A 23669-nucleotide genomic window follows, 5' to 3' on the forward strand; every position below is an offset into this window, starting at 1 on the left:
TCCAGGGTCCCTCTGCAGCCACAGCTGCGGCTCTCCTGACAGGCCGCGCAGGGCCCACGAGGGGGCCTGGTCACTCAGGGCAGGGAGCCCCGGTCCTTGACGGGGTTGTCTTTAATGAGGAATCCACTTCACCCTGAAGAGATTCGCACTCCAAACCCGTGGCCAGAACAGCGCCCTCTGGGGGTTATCAAGTGCCCTGCCCTTGGCTACAACTCAAGGATCCTTTGACCAGGCCGCTGGGAGCCACCCCAGGGGGAGACCCTGACCCTGGGAGAGAAGAAAGGCAGAGGGGTGCAGGCAGGGTCAAGGGCACGGGCTTGCAGGTGAGAGGGCTGCTGAGGGAGTGAGGATCCAGCGCCCGTGCTCACGGCCCTGGCTGCTGAATGTCTGGGGGCCTAACACATTGAAAAACAGCCATCCTCTCTTTTCTTTCCCAGATCCCTGCACCCCTCCTGCAAGCATTTTAGACAGCTTAGGGGCTCTGGGGGGTGAGGGGTGGTGTCCCTGCAGGGACTGTTCTAAGCCTCCCTGCTTGGGGGCTCCTGCCAGCCCAGAGAAGGAAAAGGGATTGCTCCCGCAGCTTTCTGATGGGGAGGGGCAGGAGAAAGGCTTCTGGGCCTGGGGCCATTCACCCTCTGGCTCCAGGACAGCGCTGATTCTGGCAGAGCTGTGGGACTGCCTCCTTCCTTTCTGCTCATTTTGGCTCAATAAACACGAAGTGCCTACAATGTGTGCCAGGCCATTTGCTGGGGCGGGCGGTGGGGGGGTGGAGGCAGCGCGCTGAGGCCCCTCCCAGCAGGCCTGGGTAAAGACTGACTGTGGCCTCTGAGCCCAGCCTTCGCTGGCAGGGTCGCATGGATGTCCAGGGACTGCACTGCGTCGGGGAATGAACTGCAGGGTGGGGCCGCCCTCCAGAGAATGGCTTCAGGTATTTGTGCAACCTCTTCTTGTCAGCTCAGAGGAGGCCTCCTCCCAGACGTCCTGGCAGACAGCGCTGCGAGGCCACAGGGAGCGGAGGCGACCAGCACACCACACGGCTCTGCCAAGCTGCCTTGAGCACTAGTGTTCCAGTCTACTGCAGGGATAGGGTAAAGAACTGCATCTTGAGGGGGGACCCCAAGAAAGGGAGGAAAGGGGAAAGGAAATCAAGGAAATGAAGAGGGGCTGCGTGGGGGGACCAGCCTGAGATGAAAGTGCCCAGATGTTCAGGCCTGGCCTGATACTTTATTAAGATAAAGAGCTTCCAGAAAGGCTGACTTCACATCTTCACTCCCACCAGGATCAGCGTCATTTGAGGCACAGCTATCCTTCCTTCCTTGTCTGGAGAAGCCAGAAGGAGGCCAGCACTAGAGAAAATGAGGGTGAAGCAGCATTTTGAAATGCACCTGTTTGAAATAGACTCATGGTGGGCACCAGGGTTCCAGGCCACGCATTCACAAAGCTTACTGTCTCTACCCACGGATGGCAGAACTTTAGTTTTAGCCATTTCAGGGTAGTCCCAGTCAGTAAAGTTTCCTAGTCGGGTCATCATGTTCTTTCTTTCCAGGTGCTCAAATTCTGAGGTCTGTGAAGTGTCCAGGTGGGGGTTCACCCAGTCCTCAGCCATCCTGTGTCTTGGATGGGCTCTTTCCCCATACTGGGACTGCAGGAGACCTGGGACACTGCCTCAGACGTGCCACTCCTTCACAGTAATGAAAAAGAACTGAAGTTTATTGCGCATTTCCTGTGTGTAGGCCCCATTTAGCATCATTAACTCATTTAATCCTCCCAACACTCCATGAGGTGGGTGTTACTGTCCCGACTTCACAGATGAGGGAATTGAGACAAGGAGGTGAAGGAATTTGCCATGTCAGTCCTCCACCCTCCATGCATGACAGAAGGTGTTTGGGGGAAGGGGGAAACCAGGGCTGGAGGGCCCCCTATAATCCTGCAGTCGTGCTTTGACACTCAAGAGCTGTTGTCTCAACCTATCATCTCTGCAGAGGGTCTGAGAAGCCCATTTTGAGATTGAACGTTGAAATGAACCCATTTCCTTTGTTCTTCTCTGGCCTCCCGCCCCAAGGCAGAGGGGAACTACCTTGGCAGATGAGCTGGGATAGGCCGTGGGGTACAGTTCATAGAAATGGGGTAGGGGTTCTGTTGATATATTAGAAATGGCCACCACCAAGGATATTTTAAAGCTCACACATGCCCACCCCTCATGGGAGTTAACGTAACCCCGAGTTACAACAGGCGGTCCCAGGGCCACCATGAAGAACAGAACTTCAGTCACAGGAAATCCCAAAGACGCAGAGGTTGCCCTCTCCATCCTCCCCACCTCTTTCAGAAATGGGGAACAAAGACCAGCCAAGATCCTTGCCCCCCAGGAGGGCTCCGCCTGTTTGCTTGGTTTTTTTTGCTCCTTTTTTGCCCCACCTATGAAGCCTGACCCAGAATAGATTCCGGACTTATTTACCCAGTTAGAGAGGGGAGAGAGAGAACCGTGTTCATCAATTGCCTTTTAATAAATGATACCCAGTCCTTCTGGCACCTCAGGCTGTGAGAAGCCCCTTTTGGCAGACACCTGGGCTGCCCCTTAGCATAGGGAGATGGCCATTGGCTGTTTCTCCAGCCCCAGCCCCCATGGGCCGCGTAGGTAAATCCTTGAAATGATTTTCTGTAGAAGGAATATAGTTTTTTTTTTAAAGTGACTGGTTGATGTAAAACCAGTGATGGTCTCAGGGTAACTGCCTCAATCACTGTCACATCTGTAGATTTGAGTCATCCCTCCCTCCATTTTAAAAAAAGTTTTATTGAGGTATAATTTTCAAGTATACCATAAAGTTCATTTTAAGTGTATAGTTCAATGAAGTTTAGAAGAATTATCCAGTTGTGCCACCATCACCACAAACCAGCTTTAGAACACTTCATGGTCCCCAAAAGTTCTCTCAAACCCGTTTGCAGTTAATTCCCAGCCCCACGCAACTACTGATTTGCTTTTTGTCTCTATGCTTTTGCCTTTTCTAAAAACACATGGAATCTTACAAAGTGTAGTCTGTGTCTGGTTTTTCCCTTTGCATGTTTCTGACTGTATCGGTAATTTATTCCATCTTTTTTTTTTAAACCTATCTTTGTCTCTCACACACAAGCACACAACTGCACATACACACACTTCTTTTCCCACTAGACTGTCCCTGATCTTCACCTCAAGCTCACCTGACCTGGTCTTTGGGCCCAAGAAGAGCTATGAGCCCACAGGCAGTTGGAGAGAAGTGTGTATTCTGTCACTAACAGGTCCCAAGTGGGTATCTCAGGGCAGCTTGTGCCCACGGACCCAGGCTGTGTCATCTCTAGTAGTGGTGGGGGGGAGTGCAGTTAAGAGAAGTGGAGGTAGGGTGGGAACTGTGAGATGAGCTTCCTTCTCCCCAAGTGTGAGGCCCTGACTTGGTCCAAGAGAGTGAAACATTCACTAAAGGAAGCTGAGTGAATAAAGGCAGTTTACTGAATGCACGGCTCGATTCCACTCGGGGTGGAGTGAAGCCTGATCAGAGTGCCCTCACAGGAGGATCCCAGGCCACCAGGCCTGCCAGGGCCGCTGGGTCCCCCTGGGCTTCTGGGCTTCTGGGCAGGAGCAGGGCAGCCCGCTGGGGGCCCAACAAGCCCAGGCTCATGCTGTCTGGGACTGCACAGGTCTCTGTGGCTGCCCTAGATGCCCAAGCTGGACCCCACAGAGAGCGGTATAAGGTGAAGCGGTAACTGTGAACATACCAGTTGCAGTTTCAGTAAAGAAAAGGAAGAAGGGAGGCACGGGGGACATAGAAAAGGCCGCTGGGTAGAGAGGTCTGCGCTGAGCTCCATGACCAGCCTCCTCGCTAGACGACCCGGCTGTTGCTTTGATAAATGGTGTTTTCATTTCCATCTCCCAACTCGGAATCTGCAAAGCAAAAAGCTCTTTCAGGCTGTAGAGCCTTATAGACTGTGGGAGCCGTCGTGGAGCAGCACGGCCAGCCCCTGCCCCCGGCCCGGCCCCACACCTGGCTACAGTGCCTAGAGCAGCCTGGGGACCAGACCCCCACCGTCGGGGGCTGAGGAATCCCCGGATTGCCCACTGGGGTTCCAGCCTGGCACAGGCAGCTGGACTGGAAGCCCCTCAAAGAAAGCATCTCCATCATCTCTGCAATCCCACACAGTCTGGTGCAAAAACTGCCTCCAAGTGTGTGTTAGCCAAAGTTTGTAGGTTAAATAGCCCCCTCTTCAGAATAATGCACACACACAACCCCCCACCTCCTACCTTGGCAGGGAGGGGGACTGACCTAGGATTTTAAGAAGTCTTTCAGGGAACAAATGGATGGAGGCAGAGGGACATGTGATGGGAGGGGGAAGAGCAATGAGGCAGTGGATGGCAGTCGAGTAGAGGAGCTGGAGCTGGGTTCATCTTTTATTTTTTTGGGAGGGGGGGAAACTCTTGTTCTGAATATATTTCTTTTCCCATTAGCTTAAGTGGGTACTTCCTAACTATTTAGAAACAGTTTCTGGAGAGCAGGTGTAGTTCAGTGGTTAAGAGCCTGCTTCCCATGTAAGAGGTCATGGGTTCAATCCCTGGTACCTCTTAAAAAAATAAAACAGGAAGTTTCTGGCTGGTGAAGAAGGGCAGGGAACAGGGGCTGCTGACAGCCTCCAGCCTTTCGCAGACCCTCAGCTTCTACCTTTGGCTTCAAGAAAGCCCCAGCCCCACAAGCTCCCCTGGGCCCTCCCCACTGTTTTCTTTCCCCCAAAGCCTGGCTGCCCTGACTTGTGCGGAGAAGGAGGTGCTCTGACCCAGGGTTTGGCCTGAGGGCCTCACCTGCCCTGCTCCTGTCTGCACCTGCCCTGCTGCTGGAGGTGTCCTTCTTCTCCCTCAGGCTTGGCTGTGGTGACAGTCATTTGCGCCAGCTGGGAAGCAGCTGTCAGGGCTGGGTCACGGAGCCACTTGACAAGTGGTCAGGCACACCCCCCCAGGGACTTGGGGCATTTCTGTGGAGCCTTGGTCCCCAGGAGAGGAGAGGCTGCCCAGGGAGCAGGTCGGCAGGGCCACCACAGAGCCAGAGAGGCCGGCAGGGATTCCGCCTGGAGGCCCTGACGTTCTGCCTCCCTCGTCCCTGTTTCCTGAGCCCAGCGAGGGCAGCAGGTCGCTGTGACTCGGTTCTGGCAGCCCATCTCAACAAGCGCTGCCAGCCGGGGGAGCCAGGCTAGGCTGCCAGGGGACCAAGACGGTGCGCCGTGGGCGGGCGGGGCGCGTGCGGCGCTGCCTCTGGCTGGGCTGGTGCAGGCCTTGATGGTGGCTCTGGCAGGAGGCCAGCATGTCGGTCAGTCCCTCTGCAGGGGGCCCTCCTCAGCCTCCGCTGTACCCACCCGGGCCTGCCGGGGGTGCGGACCGGGCTGGGAGCACTGGGCCTGTATTTCCAGGGGAGGGCTGGGTGCCCCGCTTTGGGCTGGGGATGAAGGTCTCAGAAGTGGTCCCGGCTCCCAGAAAAGGGATGGCAAATGAGTGGTTACCATCAAGCAACAGGCCCGTGTGCCACGTAGCAGCACGGGAGGCAGCAGCGGTGCAGGGTCCTTCCCTCACCGAAGCCGCCAATTCCCTCTTAAGAACCACCCAGAAAGTGCTCTTCCCCTGCACCCCGGAATCGCCCGGGCTTTGGGGCCACGGGGCCTCCATTCCCTCCCGGAGCCCGGGCTCAAGGCCTCTGGGAAAAAAGGCTCCGTCTTGCTCAGGACGGGGGCAGCTGGCGCGGCAACGGCCCGCCTGGGCACTAGGGGTCGCCGCCGCCCGCCGAACGCCCGGGCGAGCCCCGCCGCTGCAGGTTTCCAGAGCAGGGAAGGGCCGGGGCAACCCCGGGGGAGGGGTGAGGGGGAGGGGGGTGGCTGGGGCACGGCCAGGAGCCCCCCGCCCGGAGCCCCTGGTGACCCGAGTCCTCCGCTGGGGCCCCGCGCCTGGGGTCGGCTCGCTGTCGCGCCCTTCCCCGAGCCGGAGGCCAAGATTGGGACGTGCGAGGCGGTTGGCAGCGCTGAGCGACTGGGTCGGGGTGCAGAGGCGTTTTAACCGGTGAGAGGCGAGCCTCGAAGGTCTGTTAGAGACCTCGCCAGCCCCCCTTCCCGCGGCCGGAGGCGGGGAACAGCAGCTGTGCCGGGGAATCTGGGGAGCTCCTGGAGCACCCCCGGGTCCTCGCGAGGGCACGGGGGGGGGGGGGCGCTGGGCCCTTACCCGGCTGGGCTGGGCACACGCGGTCGTGCCCAGGACGGGGACGCTGTAGGTCCTTTTGTGAACTGTCTCTGAAAATGATCCTTCCCGCCCCGGCCGCCCCCCCCCCCCCACCCGGGGTTCTCAGACTGCCATGCCCTGAATAATAAATTGGGTTCTCAGGGGCATAATCTGAGCCCCACCCAGTGATGATTTGAGCTGGTTCAGCATCTCCTCCAGCAGGTCTACTGGGGGGGGGGGCGGGGGGAGGGGTCCCTAAAGCTTAAAGGTGACTGACTGCAACAGGCTGACCCGGCTCAAATGCGGGGCCCCATCCTGTCGTCTGAATTGGAATCTCTTGGAGGATCCCAGGAATCTGTATTTTTGATGAGGTTCCCCATAGGGGAACCACTGTCCTAAACCCTTGGGGACAAGGCAGTTGCAAAATCCACCAGAAGAGCCTTTGGGAGTAGATTGTTACATCCTCCTCAATTCACTGCCATGTTTATTCTCTCCTCTACTGAAGGAGAAGTTCTTCCTGAGTCTGACTGCAAGCTCGCCTGCTTTCATTAAGCACATTTTCTCCACTCGGGTTTTCTGTGAGGATAGTGAACAGGAGGAGACTTTCCTCCAGCCTCCTTTGAGGGGCATCTCTCAGAACTGTTTTCCTTGTTCAACCTCTGGATCCAGCAAACTCACTTGATAGGGCCGAGTGGTGAGAAAATCCAATAAAACCTCTGGCTTGAAAATGTATTTGTCTCCTAATGGCTAAACAGCCCCCATCCAGGGTTTGGAAAGGAAAAACCCAGAGGACCCGGGCAGTAAAAAAACCTGAAGGGCTCACCACGTACTGGACTCTGGAGAATCCGGGCAAAGAAAAGGAAAAAACCAAGCAGCAAGTCATCTTACGCCTGCTGATACCCTCTTCCCCTTTGTCAGCCCTTTTCCTTGCTTTCAGGATGAATTAAAATTCTTATCTGCTCTGCATTCAGCATACTTGGACTGGCCTTCCTGATTGTTTTCTGCGGCTAGAGTTTCCCAAGCTTTCTGGGGTTATATTTGCCTCTGGGTGGTGGCCATTACTTCCTTCCACCGTCTTAGGTCCAATACAGTAACAGAAAAAAAAAAAAGCAAATTAACAAACACCCTCAAAAGGGCCAGACTGACCCCCAAACCTACTTTCATTTTCTTCCGGTCTGGGTTGTGGGTAATTTCTTGACAACTATGAGAAAGAAGACAATGAGAAATGAATTGTTTTCCAATACAACTGTGAACAGACGTATAATTCTCTAGTTTCGGGAATGTTCTAGGTGTCCTTTACATCACCTTAAAGGGACAGGGAGAGTGGGCATAGGGGCTGAGGACAATGTTGATACTCGGCATGGGCAGGGCTTAGTTTAGTTGTAAAGACAGCTGCAGCGATCACCCAGGTCACCTTCGCTGTTCAGGGCTTCTAAATTTGGCAGTGTGGACAGACTTGCTTCCTTTCGGCAATTGATCTGAATAGCAGAATCCCATTCGGACTAGGGAATCACATTTACAGGCCTTGGGGGTGAAGGCCGTGTTAATTGGCCACTTGCCTCACCACTGGCTTTTAAACAATCAGTTGTATTCTCTGCCCGGCAGGAAGCAGCAGGCCCATCAAGGCCCTGGGCTCCCTCTTTGTTCTGACTTTATGGCATTTTATGCCACAATAAGAAACACTGTGTACTCCGCGGGAGCCCATTGTGCCAGGCCACTAGGGTGTGGGATCTGTGAAGGAGGGATGGGGCGCTCTTCCCCTGAGAAGAGGGGCTTTGTGACAGGCTGGAGACCAAACAAGGGGTGGTGGACCCTGTTACTGGGGCAACTGCTTGGGCAGGAGGCAGCTTTAGTCCCTGAGCCCCTTTCGAGCCCCTTTCGTGCCCCTGGGGCAGGGAGGCTGGTGTGGGGGTTGGAATTTCTTCTAGAGTTGCAGGTATCATTACCTGGTAAATAATACCTCAGGACTCTGGTAACTGCTGCCTTCATGTCTCTGGGCTGCGGAGATGATCTCAGCCTGCTCTAGACTGAGCTGCTGGCCGGGGCCAGGTGATAGTATCTAACCACCTCTCCGCACTCCACCAGGAAACTTCATCTTGGTGAGTACTGGAAACTTTCCCAACTGTGGTCCAAGCCTGGGCTTCCCATAGTTTGGATACATTTGGTGTGACATGGTGTGAATGGGGAGGGGGTATAGAGAAAGTCACACAATCCTACTCTGAATGTACCAGTAGGATTTGGAAGCTATTTCAAGACCCAATTTGCATCCCATGCCAGCGACTGCACTCCCTACCCCTCCACCTAACCAGAAGTGTCCACCATTACCAGCACACCTGGGCAGAAGGCCAACAGGGGCGCCAAGTCCAGGCGACTGGACACTAATTCAGGGAAGGCCCTTTGCCTTTTAGCTCTGTGACTGGGATTCTTTCTACTGATAATTAGGCACCAGGGAGTCTGGGGGTTTGCCCTGGGCAGGCAGGGTGGGGTCTCAGGGTACGGGTACATTTCATTGAGGGGAACAGGGAGTGTGGTAGAGACAAGACCTATGGCTCAGAGGAAGCCCAGGCCAGAGGGTCTTGGGAGAGCAGGCCCTGACTAATGGAGTATCCACATGGGCGCTGAAAGGGACAGAGGGAGGCACCTTCATAAGGCCAGCCTTCTGTCTCTGTCAGACTAAAGGTTGAGCCAGGTGGGGTCAGCTGAGGCTGGTGGGGTCCTAAGTTCTCTGGAGGTGCTCCCACCATGAAAATTTGAAGCAAGAAAGGCCAGCTGTCCACTGGGTGCTTGCAGAGATTAACGTTCAATGCCTTCCTTTGGCTGTACCTCAACCCCGTGCCCATCCCAAGTTGGCCTGTTCTTCCCATCTCCAGTGCTCCCCACATGGGTCCCCTTACCCTGTATCACTCCAACAGCCTCCCAGCTGTTCTCTGCTTCCCCCTCCAGCCTACCCTCCACATGGCTGCCTGAGCTATCTTTCAAAAATGGGACTCTCCTGACCAGTCCGGGGCTCTCGATCACCTGTTGGAGAGTCCAGACAAACCCTTCATATCCTGGTCCCTTCCTATGCCTACAGGCTCACTGCCTGCCAGGCCCTGGCCACACTCTGCTCCCTGACTTGTCCCAAGCACGCCAGGCCTTTTCATGTCTCTGAGCCTCTAAGTGTGTGCTTCCCACTGCACAGAGTTCCTTTCCTTCCCAACCAACCCTGTCTATCTGTAAACTCTCCCAGATTCAGTTCAAACATCATCTCCTCCCTTGATCAGGCGAGTGTTAATGGAAGCAGGTTGGCCACCAGGCTCCCAAAACAGCGGGAAGATTGGTAGCAAAGAGTACAACCAAATTACAGAAAAAGCAAGGCCCAGAAGCATTGGCTTTTGTCCCTGAGGCCCCTGCCTAGAGAAGGAGAGGGAGGAGGGGTTCATTGCTAACTCTGCTCTATGTTTCTCTGTATCTGGCTCCACCATCTATGATAATACACAGCACATTCTTGGTTACATGATGGTTCTCTATTCACTCAAATCCTTGTAGGCAAGGAGTGTCTTAATCAACCAGCATCTAGTTTAGAAGCTAGCACATAGTAGGCACACAGTAAATCTTGAAATAAATGAATATACCTTGAGCTTTACTGAGAATACTTTACTGAGAATACTTCCTCTCCACAAATTTGTCCTATTACTTTTTCCAAACATAAATCAAGACTTGCCTCCTTGAAAGATTAGGTTCTGATTCATTAGTTCATCAATTTGTGCACCAAAAAGTCACTGAACACCTACTATGTGCCAGGCATTTTCTAGATACCAGAGGACTGTGGGGTACAAAAGGACTGTGCCCAAGGAGTTAAGAACAACCCCCGTTCCCACCCCATGCAGGCCACGTCCTTCTTTGGCAGTTGTTGGGCACTTTTGCAATCACTTGCTGCTCTGAGCACCCACAGTACCTGAGACCTAGTCAACAGTCATGTAGGACTCATCGTGTGCCCAACATAAGAGAAAAGTATTAAAGTCCTGGCTGTGCTTTTAAATAGCTCTCAGCCTCACTGGGGAGACAAATCGCTTGCTTTTGGAATCCTGGAAACCTCAGGAAGCTTCAGCCAGAGAAGATCTTATGTTGTTAATTTCACTGTTCTCTTGCCCAAGTGCCACTTTCCAACTTTCCTGGTTTTGTAAATATGTGAGTCTCTTCTCCCAGCTTAATCATAAGTTCCTCAAAGAAAGGAGAAAAAATGGCATCATCATCACTTCCCCTGATCCTCATCTCAGCACGTGGTAGAGAGCAGTGCATGAATGAATGAATGAATGAATGATTATTATCATCATTAACAAGCATTTATTACTGGAACTCTTAATTAGATACAACCAAGAAGCCCCATGTGAGTGTTCTGGTAGGTAAAGAAGAGTCAAGGAGAGTTTCTCTCCCAACTGAGGGTCTCTATTTTGCTAAATGTTACCCTCAGATTCTGAGCATATCCTACAAGAAAATTCTGAGACTTGAATCAAGAAGAGTGTAACTTTGCCAAGAGCCATTTCGTTTCCTACCTGTGTGCCTCTTAGCTGGTTATTTGCAATGGTTCTTGCTCGGTGGTTGAAGTGGGCAAGATCTATTTTAGGGTTTTTGAAATTACATGGAAGGTTGTGGTGAGAGAAGAGTGCTGCCCGACCCTTTTCTGCTTCCTTCCGCTCTGGTTTCTAGTTTGCTCCCAAGTGTAACCTACTCTTTCTCTGGGACAGTTTTACTAGGAAGCCAGAAACCAATGCTTCAGGGCCTTGGTTTCAATCCATTGGGTTGGACTGTTTGTTGTCTTCTCGTGTTTGCTTATGTTGCTCGGTGACATTGGGGCCATCTGTAAGCTAAATCAACCACAATGCTTTGAAGCTCAATGTGCAATAAAAAGTTCATTAAAAAAGATGTGGAATCATGAAAATGAGGTTACAGAAATGTTAACAAAGGATCATTTCCTGCTTCCTGTACTTTTCTTTCTTTAAATGTATTTCTATGAGGAGTTTATGTCACCATTAGGACCATAGAAGAGGTAAGGAAGGACAAGCCCAGGTCAAAAAGAGGGTGAGATTCCTGAGAAGATATCTTGGCTAAGACCCAGTCTGTTTTCTTAATTGTGAGCATAGGGTCTAAGGGGAGAATTTAAGCCAGAAATCATGTAGGGACAAACCTAGGACAAACGCAAGGTTTGAACCCAGCCTTTTTAATAGGTTGACTCTAAATAGACTGCAACAGCCCCCTGTCATGCAGGGTCTGCTGCTGTGTAAAGAACATTTGGAATCAGTGGATGGCAACCCCCAGGCAGGGACTGGTGCCAGCAGATAAAGGAAAGAGAAAGAGAGTGAGGAGAAGAGGAAGAAGAAGAAGAAAGAGAAGGAGTGAAGATAGAGCTATATGGAGTGGGGTGGCAAGGACCACTAAAACTGCCTCATGGCTGCTTTGGTGGCTTGGCTGTCCGCTGTCACACTGGCTCACTTTCCAGTCATGACCTTCTAATATGAGCGGAGGTCAAGTTCCAAGCCTCAAGAAGTGTTCTGATCCAAACAACTAAAAACCTCCCAGCTCCTGACCTGACCAAGGCAGGGCCTGGCAGTGCTCTCTCCTGGCATGGCCACAGAGAGGCATTTAATGAAGAGGGAAGTCCCTTGGGGCTCAAGGTTCTGACATGACAAAGACCAAGTATATGAGGACACTTCAGAGGTCAGCCAGTCCAGTATCTTCTTTTTCCATGGGAATGATTCCGTGAGGGTTGTGGACTTTGCCACAGGCAGGCAACAGTGAGGAGTAGGGCCAGGATTTCCTGCTATACTATGCAGCCTCCCGGGGCCCTCAGATCTCGTTACAGGAAGGGCAGCCACAGATGATCACTCCACGCAAGCACGTGGACACTTTTCTAACAGCAAACACTAGTACCACGAACGCCTTCACTTCTTGGCAGCGTGTCTCCTCCAGCCGGCATGCACACCCCAGCATGCATACGCTGGCATAATGTACTCTGGACTCCAAAGCAAAATACGCAGAGGCCCCTCTTACGGTCTCATTGCTATTAATATTTAAACAACTCTTCCTCGAGAAAGGTGCCTGGTTTCCATGGACTCTTCCTGCTTGGCAGTGGGCATGCCCAAACCTAATGCTTGCTCAGTCCCAGCATTCTTGCTGGCCTCTATTTTGGGGGGCAAATATCCCTGGAGACCCACTTACTTATACAACCAGTGATGATCATTTAATTACCACTCATGTTTAATAGTAAGCAATTATGTAATTATCATTTACTTTTCAGCCAGAGGGTCACTGTCTATAAGCCGCAGCTGCTAAGTCTTAGTGCTAACAATGACAGCCCCATATCCCACCAAGTGACCGTGAGAACCTCAACAGATTGCACATGCGACAAACAACACTGCAAGGGTTTCAGGACTGCCATGGGAGGGCCACGTTAGAGCCAGTCTTACCCTCTCTCTTGTGACCCGACTGTAGTTGAGTCTCATGAGTTCTGCAAACCTCTGTTCATAGAGGTGAAGTAGCAGCACCAGGTACAAGCCCGAATTCATCAGCTCATTTTGTGCCTAAATAAGGAAAAGGAAGCTCTTAAGTTCAGCTTGAAAATATTCATGATTTAAATCATAGGGTGGAGGGTGACAAGACTGAGAGGTGTTAAGAAATGGGACAGAGGAAGCGGATTTGAGCGTCCGCCTACGACATGGGAGATCCAGGGTTCAAACCCAGGGCCTCCTGACCTGTGTGATGAAGCTGGCCCATGCGCAGCACTGATGCGCGCAAGGAGTGCCACACCATGCAGGGGCGTCCCCCGTGTAGGGGAGCCCTATGCGCAAGGAGTGCGCCCTGTAAGGAGAGCCACCCAGCACGAAAAAAGTGCAGCCTGCCCAGGAATGGTGCCGCCCACACGGAGAGCTGATGCAGCAAGATGACGCAACAAAAAGAAACACAGATTCCCGTGCCACTGACAAGAATCCAAGCAGACACAGAAGAACACACAGCGAATGGACACAGCGAGCAGACAACTGGGGGGGGGGGGTGGCGGGGACAGGGAAGGGAGAGAAATAAAAAATAAATCTTTAAAAAAAGAAAAAGAAAAAGAAAAAAAAAGAAATGGGACAGGAGCCCAAGCCCCAAGGCAAGGCCTGTCCTGGGGGGCAACCATCCTGGAATGTTTTACTCCCAGAGGAGGACGCTCTGTAAAAGCTCCAGATCCCAGGCTCAGCGCCATTCCGTAACACTGAGGGAGCAGTTACACGTAGAAAGTCTAGTGCTGGGTGCTGTGGGGAACAGAGGGCAACAAGTTGTGCGACTGCTCGCTGGGACCCCATCACCTGATGTGGGAGGGAGTTTGTTCATGACCAGCCAGGGCAAGCGGGACGTGTCAAGGGCTACAGCGGAGAAGCCAAGGGGAAGAAAGAGATTGGTTGAGTGTGGGGCAAGGCTTCTCGGGGGGGAGGGGGCCTTTGAGCGGTCCCTTCCAGGCTGGAAGAGGCTTTAGTGGGTGGCTGTGAGGGGAACTAAGGGCCTTTCAGGCAGAGGCACTGAATACCAGCAAAGGGCTAGGGAAGGAGACAGCGGAGAGTTTTGCATGAGATTCCCTATGCACTGGAGTATGTGGGGAGAGTGGAGTATATGGGGAAGGTATTGGTTTTGGATTAAAGACGCTTTTTTCGGCATGGGCTGGCGAGATGGTGAGGTGGGGACCATCTTGAGCAGAACTGAGGAGTCTGAATGTCACGCAGTGTGTAACGTGGAGCTACTGGCATCTTGAGCAGAGGTGTAAATGCAAGGAGACCGCTGTCTTAGGAGGGCAGCCAGCTTTCAGTAGGAGAATCTGGTATAACAGTTACCACAGGGGTGCTTTATTTTCCCAGATCCCTTGTTTACCCAGAGAATGGGCCCCAGACCTTAGCTCTGGAAGATTCTTCCTTTGGAATTGGGCTGAATGCTGGTCTCCCCTCAGGGTCACCCTCTCCTGCTGGTCTGTATGATTTAGTCCTCAGGGAGCATTCTGCCCTGGCAGGGGCGGCCACCCAGGCCTCAGGGCCCTTGCTCAAGCTTCTGGTTTGGTCTGTGGACTTGCTTTCATGCATCTATTTTGAATGCCCCCTCCCACCTTTCTGCCAGGCTGTGTCCATAACTTCCAGTCACAGACTTCACCTCCTTGGGGAAGCTTCCTGAGGAGCCTTACCCACCTCCATCATCGCCTCACTCCAGGACTCCTGAGCTTTTGTCTTTATTTGTACACCGTATTTTTATTTGTATATTGTATCTTGTACTTGTTAAAGTTTCTCCTTTTTCCTGAGGGATGGATTGAGTTTAATTTTTTGTGCATCTTCCCAGCAGCATCACCGGTGCTCAGAGCAGGTGTGTGACACAGGAGGGATGTGGCCATCTGGCTGGCCCCGGCTCCTCTGCCCTCGCTCTTTTGGCTGTGCTGTTAGGCCTCAGCCTTTGGACCTTTCACAGACTATGTGCTTCAGTGAATTAGCAGCATTAGTAGTGCCTCCTCCCCCTCTGCAGGGCATCTGTGCTCATGCCAATCCCCGCGGCTAGGCTAGGGAGCCCCAGGAAGGGCCAGATGGCGCTCAGGAGGCCACCCCGCCCCAGGGCAACGCTCTCCGCAGAGGGCATGGCCCTTGGGAAAGGTCAGACTTGTAACCCTGTTTTCCCAGGATAAACGAAGCTCGGACTTGACACAGTGACCACTTCAGGGTCTCATTTTCCTTCCTTCGCAACAGCGCAGGGAGCTGCAGGGGCTGTTGTCCCCATTCCCCTAGATCAGGGGTAGCTCAGATGTTGGTGCAGCTCACACCTCTCCCTTGCCAAAAGAGCTGCCAGGAAAAGTGCCCAAGTTAGCATCAACCAGCTCTTCCTTCTGAGTCGGCGCCCCATGGGGGTCCCCAAGGTCCCTGCTCAAGGCCCTTCTACTGTCCTCCAGACCTGCGTTTAAAGGCTCAAGTCAGCTGTCCTTAGCAGTCCTATTTTTAGTCTGTGGCCGTGTTTTCTTTGCTCTTCTTACCTTGGTCTAGAGTGGAGAGAGAGGAAGTTGTTGGTTTTCATTTTTTCTGTTTTAATCGCCTCCTCCCGCCTTTCCATGAACGGGTGTCTGCCCTCTCGTTTCAGACAAGCCTCCTTCTCTGGGAAGCCTTCGGGGTTGCAGCTCAGCTCCTGCAGACAAGCCGAGCCTCGCCCCTCAGTCTTCCTGGGCCGCTGCTCCCTCAGCGAGCTGCTGCTGGTTTCCTCTCCAGCTCTCTCCGCCCGTCGGCCTTTCGGCTCATAGGCACTCTGATGCATACTGGCAAATCAATCAGCTAGAAAATGGCTTGGAACTATCAGGTTTGTCAAAGCATGCAGGGAAATCGTTTACTTTTTATGACTCAATAAGGCCCGGGGGCATGCAGATGGGAAAATATCCACTAATGGTTTCTGCAGATAATTTGAAAAGTCACTTCTAGCAGATTGTGTCTCTTCTCCGGTCTGTGGGAGGGAGCCTGTCACATGGCGCCATAAATCTCCGGGGCTGAGCTCTTTTCTGTGCGCCCTTTGCGTGTGCCGCGTGCGCTGCAAAGCCTGGGATGCTGCACAAAGGCGCTCGGGTGGACCAATCCGAGCGGGCGTTTGACAGCCAACTCAGAGTCATCGTCCTTTATACTCCCAAGCTACAAGTGGGAGGAATTTGTTATCTGAAAGAGTTCTGCAGTATTTATTTGGCGAGGGCAAAAGGAACTAGATATCAGAGTGTTATTTATTGGAGCTCAGCCTGACCTGCTCCTCCCCTGACCCCGCCGTACGGCACTTGGGCTCCCACCACGGTTCCCTTCGTGCACCAGACCCAGGGCAAGGGGGTGGAGGGCGGGGGCGGTGAGGCTGGAGAGGGAGAAGGCCCGGGAGCATCGGGGGCGGGCTCCGGAGGGCTCTGCCTGCCTGCGGCTGTTTTTCTTTCTTTCCTCCTGCACCCCCTCCCCCCACCGCCCGTTGTTTGGTTACTATCCATTTCCACCCGGAGATGTGCTACCCACTGAAGTTCCCGATAGGATCCCTCAGAAGAAGTCGAAAGCTTGACTGGACACTTTAACAAGTCTTCAAGGCTTCGAGAGCTCTCCCAGGTCTGAAGGTGAGTAGGTGACTGCGCATGTCCCAGGACACCTGCTGTTGGCTGTGATGGAGCATGGTCAGGCCAGGGGCCCGCGGAGACCCTCCTCTGCCACAGGAGCAGGGATGCGAGGGGCATGCCCCCACCACGTAGTGGGCCTGGCCCCCAGAGGGCTTACTCGGACAGCCAGGGGCCATCAAGGCGATGACTTTGGGCAAAGAGTCTTCACTATACAGGACCAAAGGGACTCCATTTATAAACGAGGGGTTGGGGAGGCGGGGAGCTCCCTAATCTGTCTGCTTCCCTGAGACATTATAAGGTGAGCTAACAATACGAATGCAAGTGGTATTTCACAGAACAAATCACCCTGTAAGGGGCAGGAATTAAAGATGGAATTTGGGTGAACCTGCTGGGTGTACAGTCTGCGAGGACAAGGAGCGTGTCTGCCTTGTTAGCTCCTGTGTGCCTCACACCTCACCCCTGACATCTTTATGTTAAACAAATCACCTCACTCTTGAGCTAATCTACTATACTCATCTAAGTCACACTTTCCTTGTGTCTCAGGTTTAACAATTAAATTCACAACCGGCCATCAGAAGAATCAGAACTTCAGCGAAAGTATGCGCCCTCAGCTGCTTTCCATCAGTAGATACATAGTGCACACTGGCCCTTGTGACCGCTGTTGTCACACCAGGGTGAGTCTGTCCGTTCCAGCTTCCACTTGTGGTGATAGTGAAGGGCATTTTCAAAAGGCTTTGATGGTTTGTCAAGTTCACATCCAAACGCATTGGAAATCTTTTCTGCTTCCACACAGAATAATTACTGTGGTGGGTAGTTTCTATTTTTCCCCTCCAGATCCACTTTCTACCCCTGCTCTGTGCCCTAGAGGTTGACTTCAACAGACTGCCTTCTGTAGGCAACCTGCTCTCCGCCGTCCAGCTGGGTTTGGCTAACGGGAGGCATTGGCAGGAGGTCAAGGGGTGGGAGGAGAGGTGTGGCCGTGACTGCCCTTCTCTCTTGAAGGCCACAGGCTGTTGGGTGTCCCTCTCCTACAGCTACAGCTTCCTCCCCTTGTCCCTTCAGGCCTACGGAGAGGTGATCACATTGCTAGTGCCAGGGTACTCCACCACTCCTTTTTTTTTTTCTTTTACCACTCCTTGTTCCTTTCTTTTACTGCCCATATTTTTGCCCTTCATTCAGCTTTCATCAATCACACCTTTTGAGCATACCATGACTGACAGAATTACTTTCACAGTTCTTTCTAGAATATGCTTGTGGCTGGTGTGGTATTAGGTCCATTGTATCAAGCCTGTTGATGTTGTTGATTGAGCTGTTCAAATCTCCTTTATTATGATCATTTTGGCGGGCTCCTTTGTCTAGCAGCCTTAGAGTTTTAAAAAAGCAAACCGTGGAATTGCCCAGAATCACATGCACCATTTTGACTCAGCTGTGCTTTTGGCAAAAGGAGGCCTGGATACAAATTCATGATCTGAAAACTGAAGTGAAGTGACTCCCCTGAAGGGTGACATTTTGGTTGTTAAATGATTGTATAGTTTTAAAATGATGTGCTTTACAGCCAGGATTATTAATCATTTCTTCTGATCGTCTTATAAGGGAGGTCAGTCTTAAATCACCATGGTAATGATGGGCTATTTTCATTTGATAAATATTTATCGATTGCTTATTATGTGCTAGGCATCTTCTAGATCAGCACCATTCAATAGAATTGAAATGTGAGCCATAAATGTGAACTGCATATATAATTTGAAAATTCCTAGTAGCCACATTAAAAAAGTAAAAAACTGGTGAAATTAATATATTTTAGTTAACTCAATAAACCCAAATATTATAATTTTAACACATAATTAATGTAAAATTATTAACGTGATATTTACTTCTTATTTTGGACTAATTCTTCAATATTGTATATATTTAACACAAAATTATTAATGATATATATATATTTTTGACTGAGTCTTAGAAATTCAGTGTGTCTTTAACACTTATAACACGTTTCAATTAGAACTAGCGTATGGCTTCTGTATTGGGCAGTGCAGTTTTATATGAGAGATTAGTTGCCTCAGAATTGGGTGATTAACCACTGGCATAAATCACCTGACCACCTAAGGTTAATGAATGCTATCACAATACTAGTATTGCAATCCAAATGCCCCAGGAGACTTAATTCACTATGTGTTAAAAGCACACAGTAGGCACCTATACATGCTTATTAACCTTGGGTAAAGCAGTTTCTTACATCCCCAGAGTTACTTAATATTCAAATTGAGAACCATTTCCTGTAAGAACCTGATTAGTTGTTTTGTTCCTGTTGCTATGAAATTTAAATTATTTCAGCAAAGTTTGGCATAGAATTTGCCAGACTTTTCACTACTTCTGTGTGTCCAGTTGGCCACTGAAGCGTCCTATTTTTATCCCTGACAGCAGGGTGAACTCAACCCATGATGACCAGGACTTTTTTCCTATTTAGTGACAGACCTTCTCAGAGAAGTGAGCTAAATGGACATTCTTAGCCTCACACCACACACAGGCCTTCTACATTCTTTCATTTGGGAAAAGTGAGTTTGCCCTACCTCGCCTGTCTAACTGACTACAGCCCGCAGAAACAGGGTGGGTGAGAGGGTTTCTTACCCGGGACTGCTGATGCTTCTGGTAGAACTCGTTCAAGTTCAAGTCATCCAGATCGACCATCAGGCCTTGCTTACACATTTCACAGGTTTTCACGGCACCTAGATCTGCTCCTTAAATTAGATAGAGAATTATTTGGTACATATAATGCCAGGTCTGTTTGTGTTGGCACTTTGACAGGTGATATTTTGAGAGCAAACTTGTATGTGTTATGAATTCTGAGCTTCAGTGAACTTCATCTAAAAGCCAGTCATCTTCTGTAGAAAGTGACCTTGAGTCTGAGATCTGAAAATTTTCCTTTGTAATCATTCTCATTACTATGCAAGCTTCATATAAGTGAAATTTCCATGACTTTTAAATAACAGGTCTTGCTTTCAATTCAAATATAAATAATGGTTCATAAAATTGGAATTTGCTATATGGAGGCTGAGTCTATAACACAGGTGTTTGCCAAAAGAGTGGGCCCATGGTTTGTTTGTTGTTGTTTTCCCTTGTAGACCTAATACAGGGCCAACTAAATGAATCAGTGAGGACCAAAAGAATGGAAGAAGCTATCCTCAATCTAAGGCCTAAAATTCTGCCTTTACTCCTGCCGAAGTGACATTCCCACCTGAGAAAAGGGAGGCAGCCAGGGGCCATGTGTGGGTACTAGTGACAGTAGCACAAGGCCAGGCCCTAAGCCTGGGCTCAGTCCAGGGAAGAGAAACAGGAGAAGGCTTCCTTCGCTGCTGGTGTTTGTTGTTGTTTTTCCAAAAATGCAATCAACATCAGCTATTTTTCCCCTTCTAACAACCCTATTTCCCAGTGCAAAAGTGGAAGATGAAGAAGAGTCACTGCATATCTAAGCAAACGTTCTGCCAAACATTTTAGTGTAGTTGCTACCTTTTGGCCGATGATGTACTGGTGTTTATTTTATGCATTAGAAAATAGAAGACTCATTATTTACCTGCATTTATTTGGTGACACTAGGGCTTGGGCAGTTTTATTCACCAGGTCTATTTTTCCTCACTAGTGATATACAGAAATAGTAAATATTAGAGACTTTCAAAGGACAAGGCTAAAAAGCAATCTCGCATCTGTATTTTGTTTGATTTTTTTTTAGCATCATTTTGTAATGCTTTAGGCTACTCAGTGTCCCCTGTGTCTTCCAGTCGAATCCTGCTGAACATACTAGCATTGGCATTTGCAAGCCTTTAGCAGCACTTTCATCACGTTTCATGAGTATATTCTCTGCGAGATGCTTAATTAGCCCACATTTCTAGTAAGGTAAAGCATTGTATGGCAGAGTCATTAGCAATCAAAATTTCACTTGTCCTCCAGAAGGACCACGTACTCTGCTTGCTGTGGCATTCTGCATTTAAAGATCTTGGGCAGTGAGCCTATATTTCTCACACTAGGGAGAAAAAGAGCCTCAGGGATGAGGCAGAGAATGTGTGACCCCACATGCTCCTTCCTCTGATTAAGTGGTGTGCTGTCCCTGGGGACAAGGCAAAGCTCTGGGTCTCCTGGGCTGCCCGGAACAGTGATCACCAAAGAGGAGAGGGTGGGAGAGGAAAGAAACAGGATCTGGCTATGGGGTAAAAGTTGTCAGAGAGGCGGGTCTGAAAGACACAGCAGCTATTTTTCTAATCGACTTGCTCTTTGCATTGACGCGTTGTGTTTTTTTTTTGTTAAAGTTGCTCTCATTCCTGTTTTAAAGAAACCTTCTGTTCTCTGCCAAGAAAACTACAGCAGACCTACTGATGTGGCTATATTTAGGTTATAACCTCCGCAGGGAGTTGAGAAGGGGCTTCATACCCCGTTATAAGATCTGTTAAAGAGAGAGCTGACAAAACCAGCACACGGAAATCTCTTTATCTAAAATAGTTTTCAAAAATTAGATCAGCTCTCTCTTCCTACCCTTCACTGCAAAAAAAAGGCCGCTTTGCTCAGTTTCTTAGGTACCGGCTCCCCACCCCCACCCCCCACCAAACTCGAAAGCAGCAGCCCTGTGTGCGTCCTGCGGGTGCTCAGGAGCGCCGGGCAGGCCTGCTGTGTGCTTGATGCTTGCTGAGGTGCAGCCACCGGCCCATTTCTACCAACCCTTCCTTCTGGGGGGCCGGCTTAGCCTCTCTGCTGAGGCCTCAAGCAGGGGTCGGGTTCAATAGCAGATGATTCCAGGACTCTTCTTTCAGATTAGGAAAAACCAAACTAAACTCACCGCCCCCCGCACCCCCCCCACCCCCCCCCATAAAGTGAAGACAGCCTTTAGTCCTGCTGACAGCCTACCAAAGCTGTGCTCGAGCACACCGGACCAGGCCCTGTTTCCCCAAGTTACTGCCTGGCCCAGGACAGTGAGCTGTTGACAAGGCCCCGAGGCCCACACTGTGTCTCATATTAATTATATGTGGCTGCACGTTTGGTTCTTCCTTCCCCACCTACCTGATGTTATTTTCACTTTCAGCCACTTTTTCAGGCACTCTTGATGAACAAACTGCAGGCTTCCCACACAGCCACAAGGCTCCAGGAGGGGGTTGGTTGGGGAACCCCCGGCTATCTGACAGATGCGACACAAGTCTCCCTCCTCCTCCGAATCCTCCTCCAGGAGACTAAATGGAAAACAAGCCCTCGTGACCAGGAGTCCACACGTTTGCAGTTTCCACAAATACCAATTCCCAGGGCATTATCGGAGGAGAGATGGGGGAGCAACCCTGCGCCCTGCCCACCAGTGTTCTGGAAGTTCTCTGGCTGCGCCATCTGACCTGACGGTTCTTCCCGGAATGGTTACTGATTATAAGTGCAAGAATTCTTACAGCAGGTTCTTTTGCAGTTATTGATGTGTATAAGATTACTAGGAGAACCAGACATACTTTTACCATAAAGCAAGAGGTGTGGGAAAGGCTTCAGAGGAAAACTGGGGAAAAGAACCGTGAGAAGTTGGCAGTGTGGTGTTTTGATGAGTGCGTGGGATTTGAGGTCAGGGGCTTGGGTTTGAGGCCTGCTTCTGACACTTGCTGAGTTGTGCAACCTTGGACAAGTTACTTAAGCAACCCAGGCCTCTATTTCCCCATCTTTAAAATGAGGATCATGATGGTAATACTGTGCTGCCTACTTCCCAGGGTTGTAGGCAGACTGGATGCAGTGATGGTGGTACTAAGCCTGTTCTGCAAACTGTAAAGTGCAATCAGTATTTGGCACAGAGGCCACTCAGTAGATGCTGGTTTGGATAAATGATGAGGCAATGAACCTGGACATGAGCTCACCAATAACACCACACTTGCCAACAAATTATGTCAACATTCCTGAATGTAAGCTGCTGGAATCTGATGAAAACAGAATTAATGGAAATGCAGACAAATATATTTGTGTTTAATAAATGGCGAGTGAAATGCTGGCTGGTATGTTGGTAGGCTTTCAAGAAGCCTTTCACAAGGTTTTACACAAAGATGCATTTTTGTCCTTTAGAATACTCATGGGACTGGGGCTGTTTGGTCAAGGAAAGGAAACTGGCTAGAGACTAACATTAAAGGAGAGGAAGAAATGGACATTGCTCTGGATGTAGACTATATGCTCAATTTCTTTTTTTTTTTTTTTAATTATTTATTTATTTATTTTTTAAAATTACATTATGAAAAATATGATATGCTCAATTTCTTAAGAGGCCTTCTTGCCCAAGAAAGGGCACTCAATGAAAAGGAGTAGTGTCAGGGAGTTTTCCCTTCTGCACATTCGGAATACTTTTAAAATATTTTAAACACTGAGATTTCAATAAATTTCATTATATTTTCCTTGTTTTCATAAATAATCTGGAAGAGCAAGTATACAGTGGATTAAATGCCCCAGCTGATGACGATAAACTATAGGGAGATCTTGCAAATATAAGAAGGTAGGAAGAAAAGTGACAGAGAATTTTCACTTATGTAAGTATGAGGTAATGCATTTGGAAACAAATAAGCTAAAGCAGTGATTTCCAAATGTAAATAATCATCAGGATCACCTGGGGGAGCATTTCTCTCTCTCTCTCTCTTTCTCCACATATATATTTATTTATTAGAGAAGTTGTAGGTTTATAGAAAAGTCATGCAGAAAGTATAGAGTTTCCAAATTACTACCCACCCCCAGAGATTTCCCTATCGTTAACACTTTGCATTAGTGTGGTATCTTTGTTACAATTGATGAAACAATATTTTTATAATTATACTATTAACTGTAGTCCACAGTTTACATTAGGGGTCACTGTGTTGTACAGTTCTATGGTTTTTTGAAATTTTTATTCTGGTAACATATGCAATCTAAAATTTCCCATTTTAAACACTTTCAAATATACAGTTGAGTGGTGTTAATTACATTTGTAATGTTGTGCTACCACCACCACCATCCATTACCAACATTTTTCCATCACACCAAACAGGAATTTTATACAAATTAAGAATTAACACACATGGGGGCGCTCATAAAACAGATTCCTGATCTCTCCCTTAGAGATTCTGGTTCAAAACCAGGGGAGCAGGAATCTGAATATTAGGATAGCTGCCAAGTCTGAAGACCACTGGTTTAAACACCAGGATCAACAGCTCTGTGGTGAGTTTTTTATAGTTTATAAATACCTGGTTCCTAATTTAAAGTCCTCCATCCTCTCAAAGGTATTAATGGGAATCCATGGACTATTACTTTATTTTGAAAAAAAAAATTTTACAATTAAAAGTGAAGGAAGAGACAGGAAAGTATAGAAGA

The 23669-nt window shown here is 49.8% G+C and overlaps 1 protein-coding gene and 2 long non-coding RNA genes across 20 annotated transcripts in view; 2 read left to right on the forward strand and 1 right to left on the reverse strand.

Annotated features, from left to right (window-relative positions):
* Positions 1 to 3458: 3458 nt before the first annotated feature.
* The window catches only part of MARCHF10 (membrane associated ring-CH-type finger 10), an 84057-nt gene continuing 63846 nt past the window's right edge, over positions 3459 to 23669 (reverse strand). For 13 of the 17 annotated variants that reach the window (XM_058284485.1, XM_071210730.1, XM_058284480.1 and 10 more), the window contains 4 exons: positions 21378 to 21544; positions 18960 to 19069; positions 12667 to 12780; positions 3459 to 3913 (listed from right to left, as the gene is read on the reverse strand). In XM_058284485.1, coding sequence (XP_058140468.1) covers positions 3647 to 3913; positions 12667 to 12780; positions 18960 to 19069; positions 21378 to 21544 — 658 coding nt within the window. In that variant the 3' untranslated portion in view covers positions 3459 to 3646. Of the gene's footprint in view, positions 3914 to 7378; positions 7422 to 12666; positions 12781 to 18959; positions 19070 to 21377; positions 21545 to 23669 lie in introns of all 17 variants that reach the window. The other 4 variants (XM_058284484.2, XM_058284488.2, XM_058284487.2 and 1 more) reach the window with 2 other exon arrangements.
* On the forward strand, positions 5868 to 7195 carry LOC131275075 (uncharacterized). The gene is made up of 2 exons (XR_009182514.1): positions 5868 to 6064; positions 6976 to 7195. It is a non-coding gene; the product is annotated as an uncharacterized lncRNA (long non-coding RNA).
* Positions 7821 to 21747, forward strand: LOC131275073 (uncharacterized). Of its 2 annotated transcripts, none has more exons than XR_011646921.1 (4): positions 7821 to 8319; positions 15341 to 16331; positions 16875 to 17005; positions 21400 to 21747. It is a non-coding gene; the product is annotated as an uncharacterized lncRNA (long non-coding RNA). The 2 variants fall into 2 exon arrangements; XR_009182511.2 differs by having other exon boundaries at positions 21541 to 21747.

This window comes from Dasypus novemcinctus, chromosome 21 (genome assembly GCF_030445035.2).
Source record: "Dasypus novemcinctus isolate mDasNov1 chromosome 21, mDasNov1.1.hap2, whole genome shotgun sequence".
In the NCBI taxonomy this organism is placed as follows: Eukaryota; Metazoa; Chordata; class Mammalia; order Cingulata; family Dasypodidae; genus Dasypus; species Dasypus novemcinctus.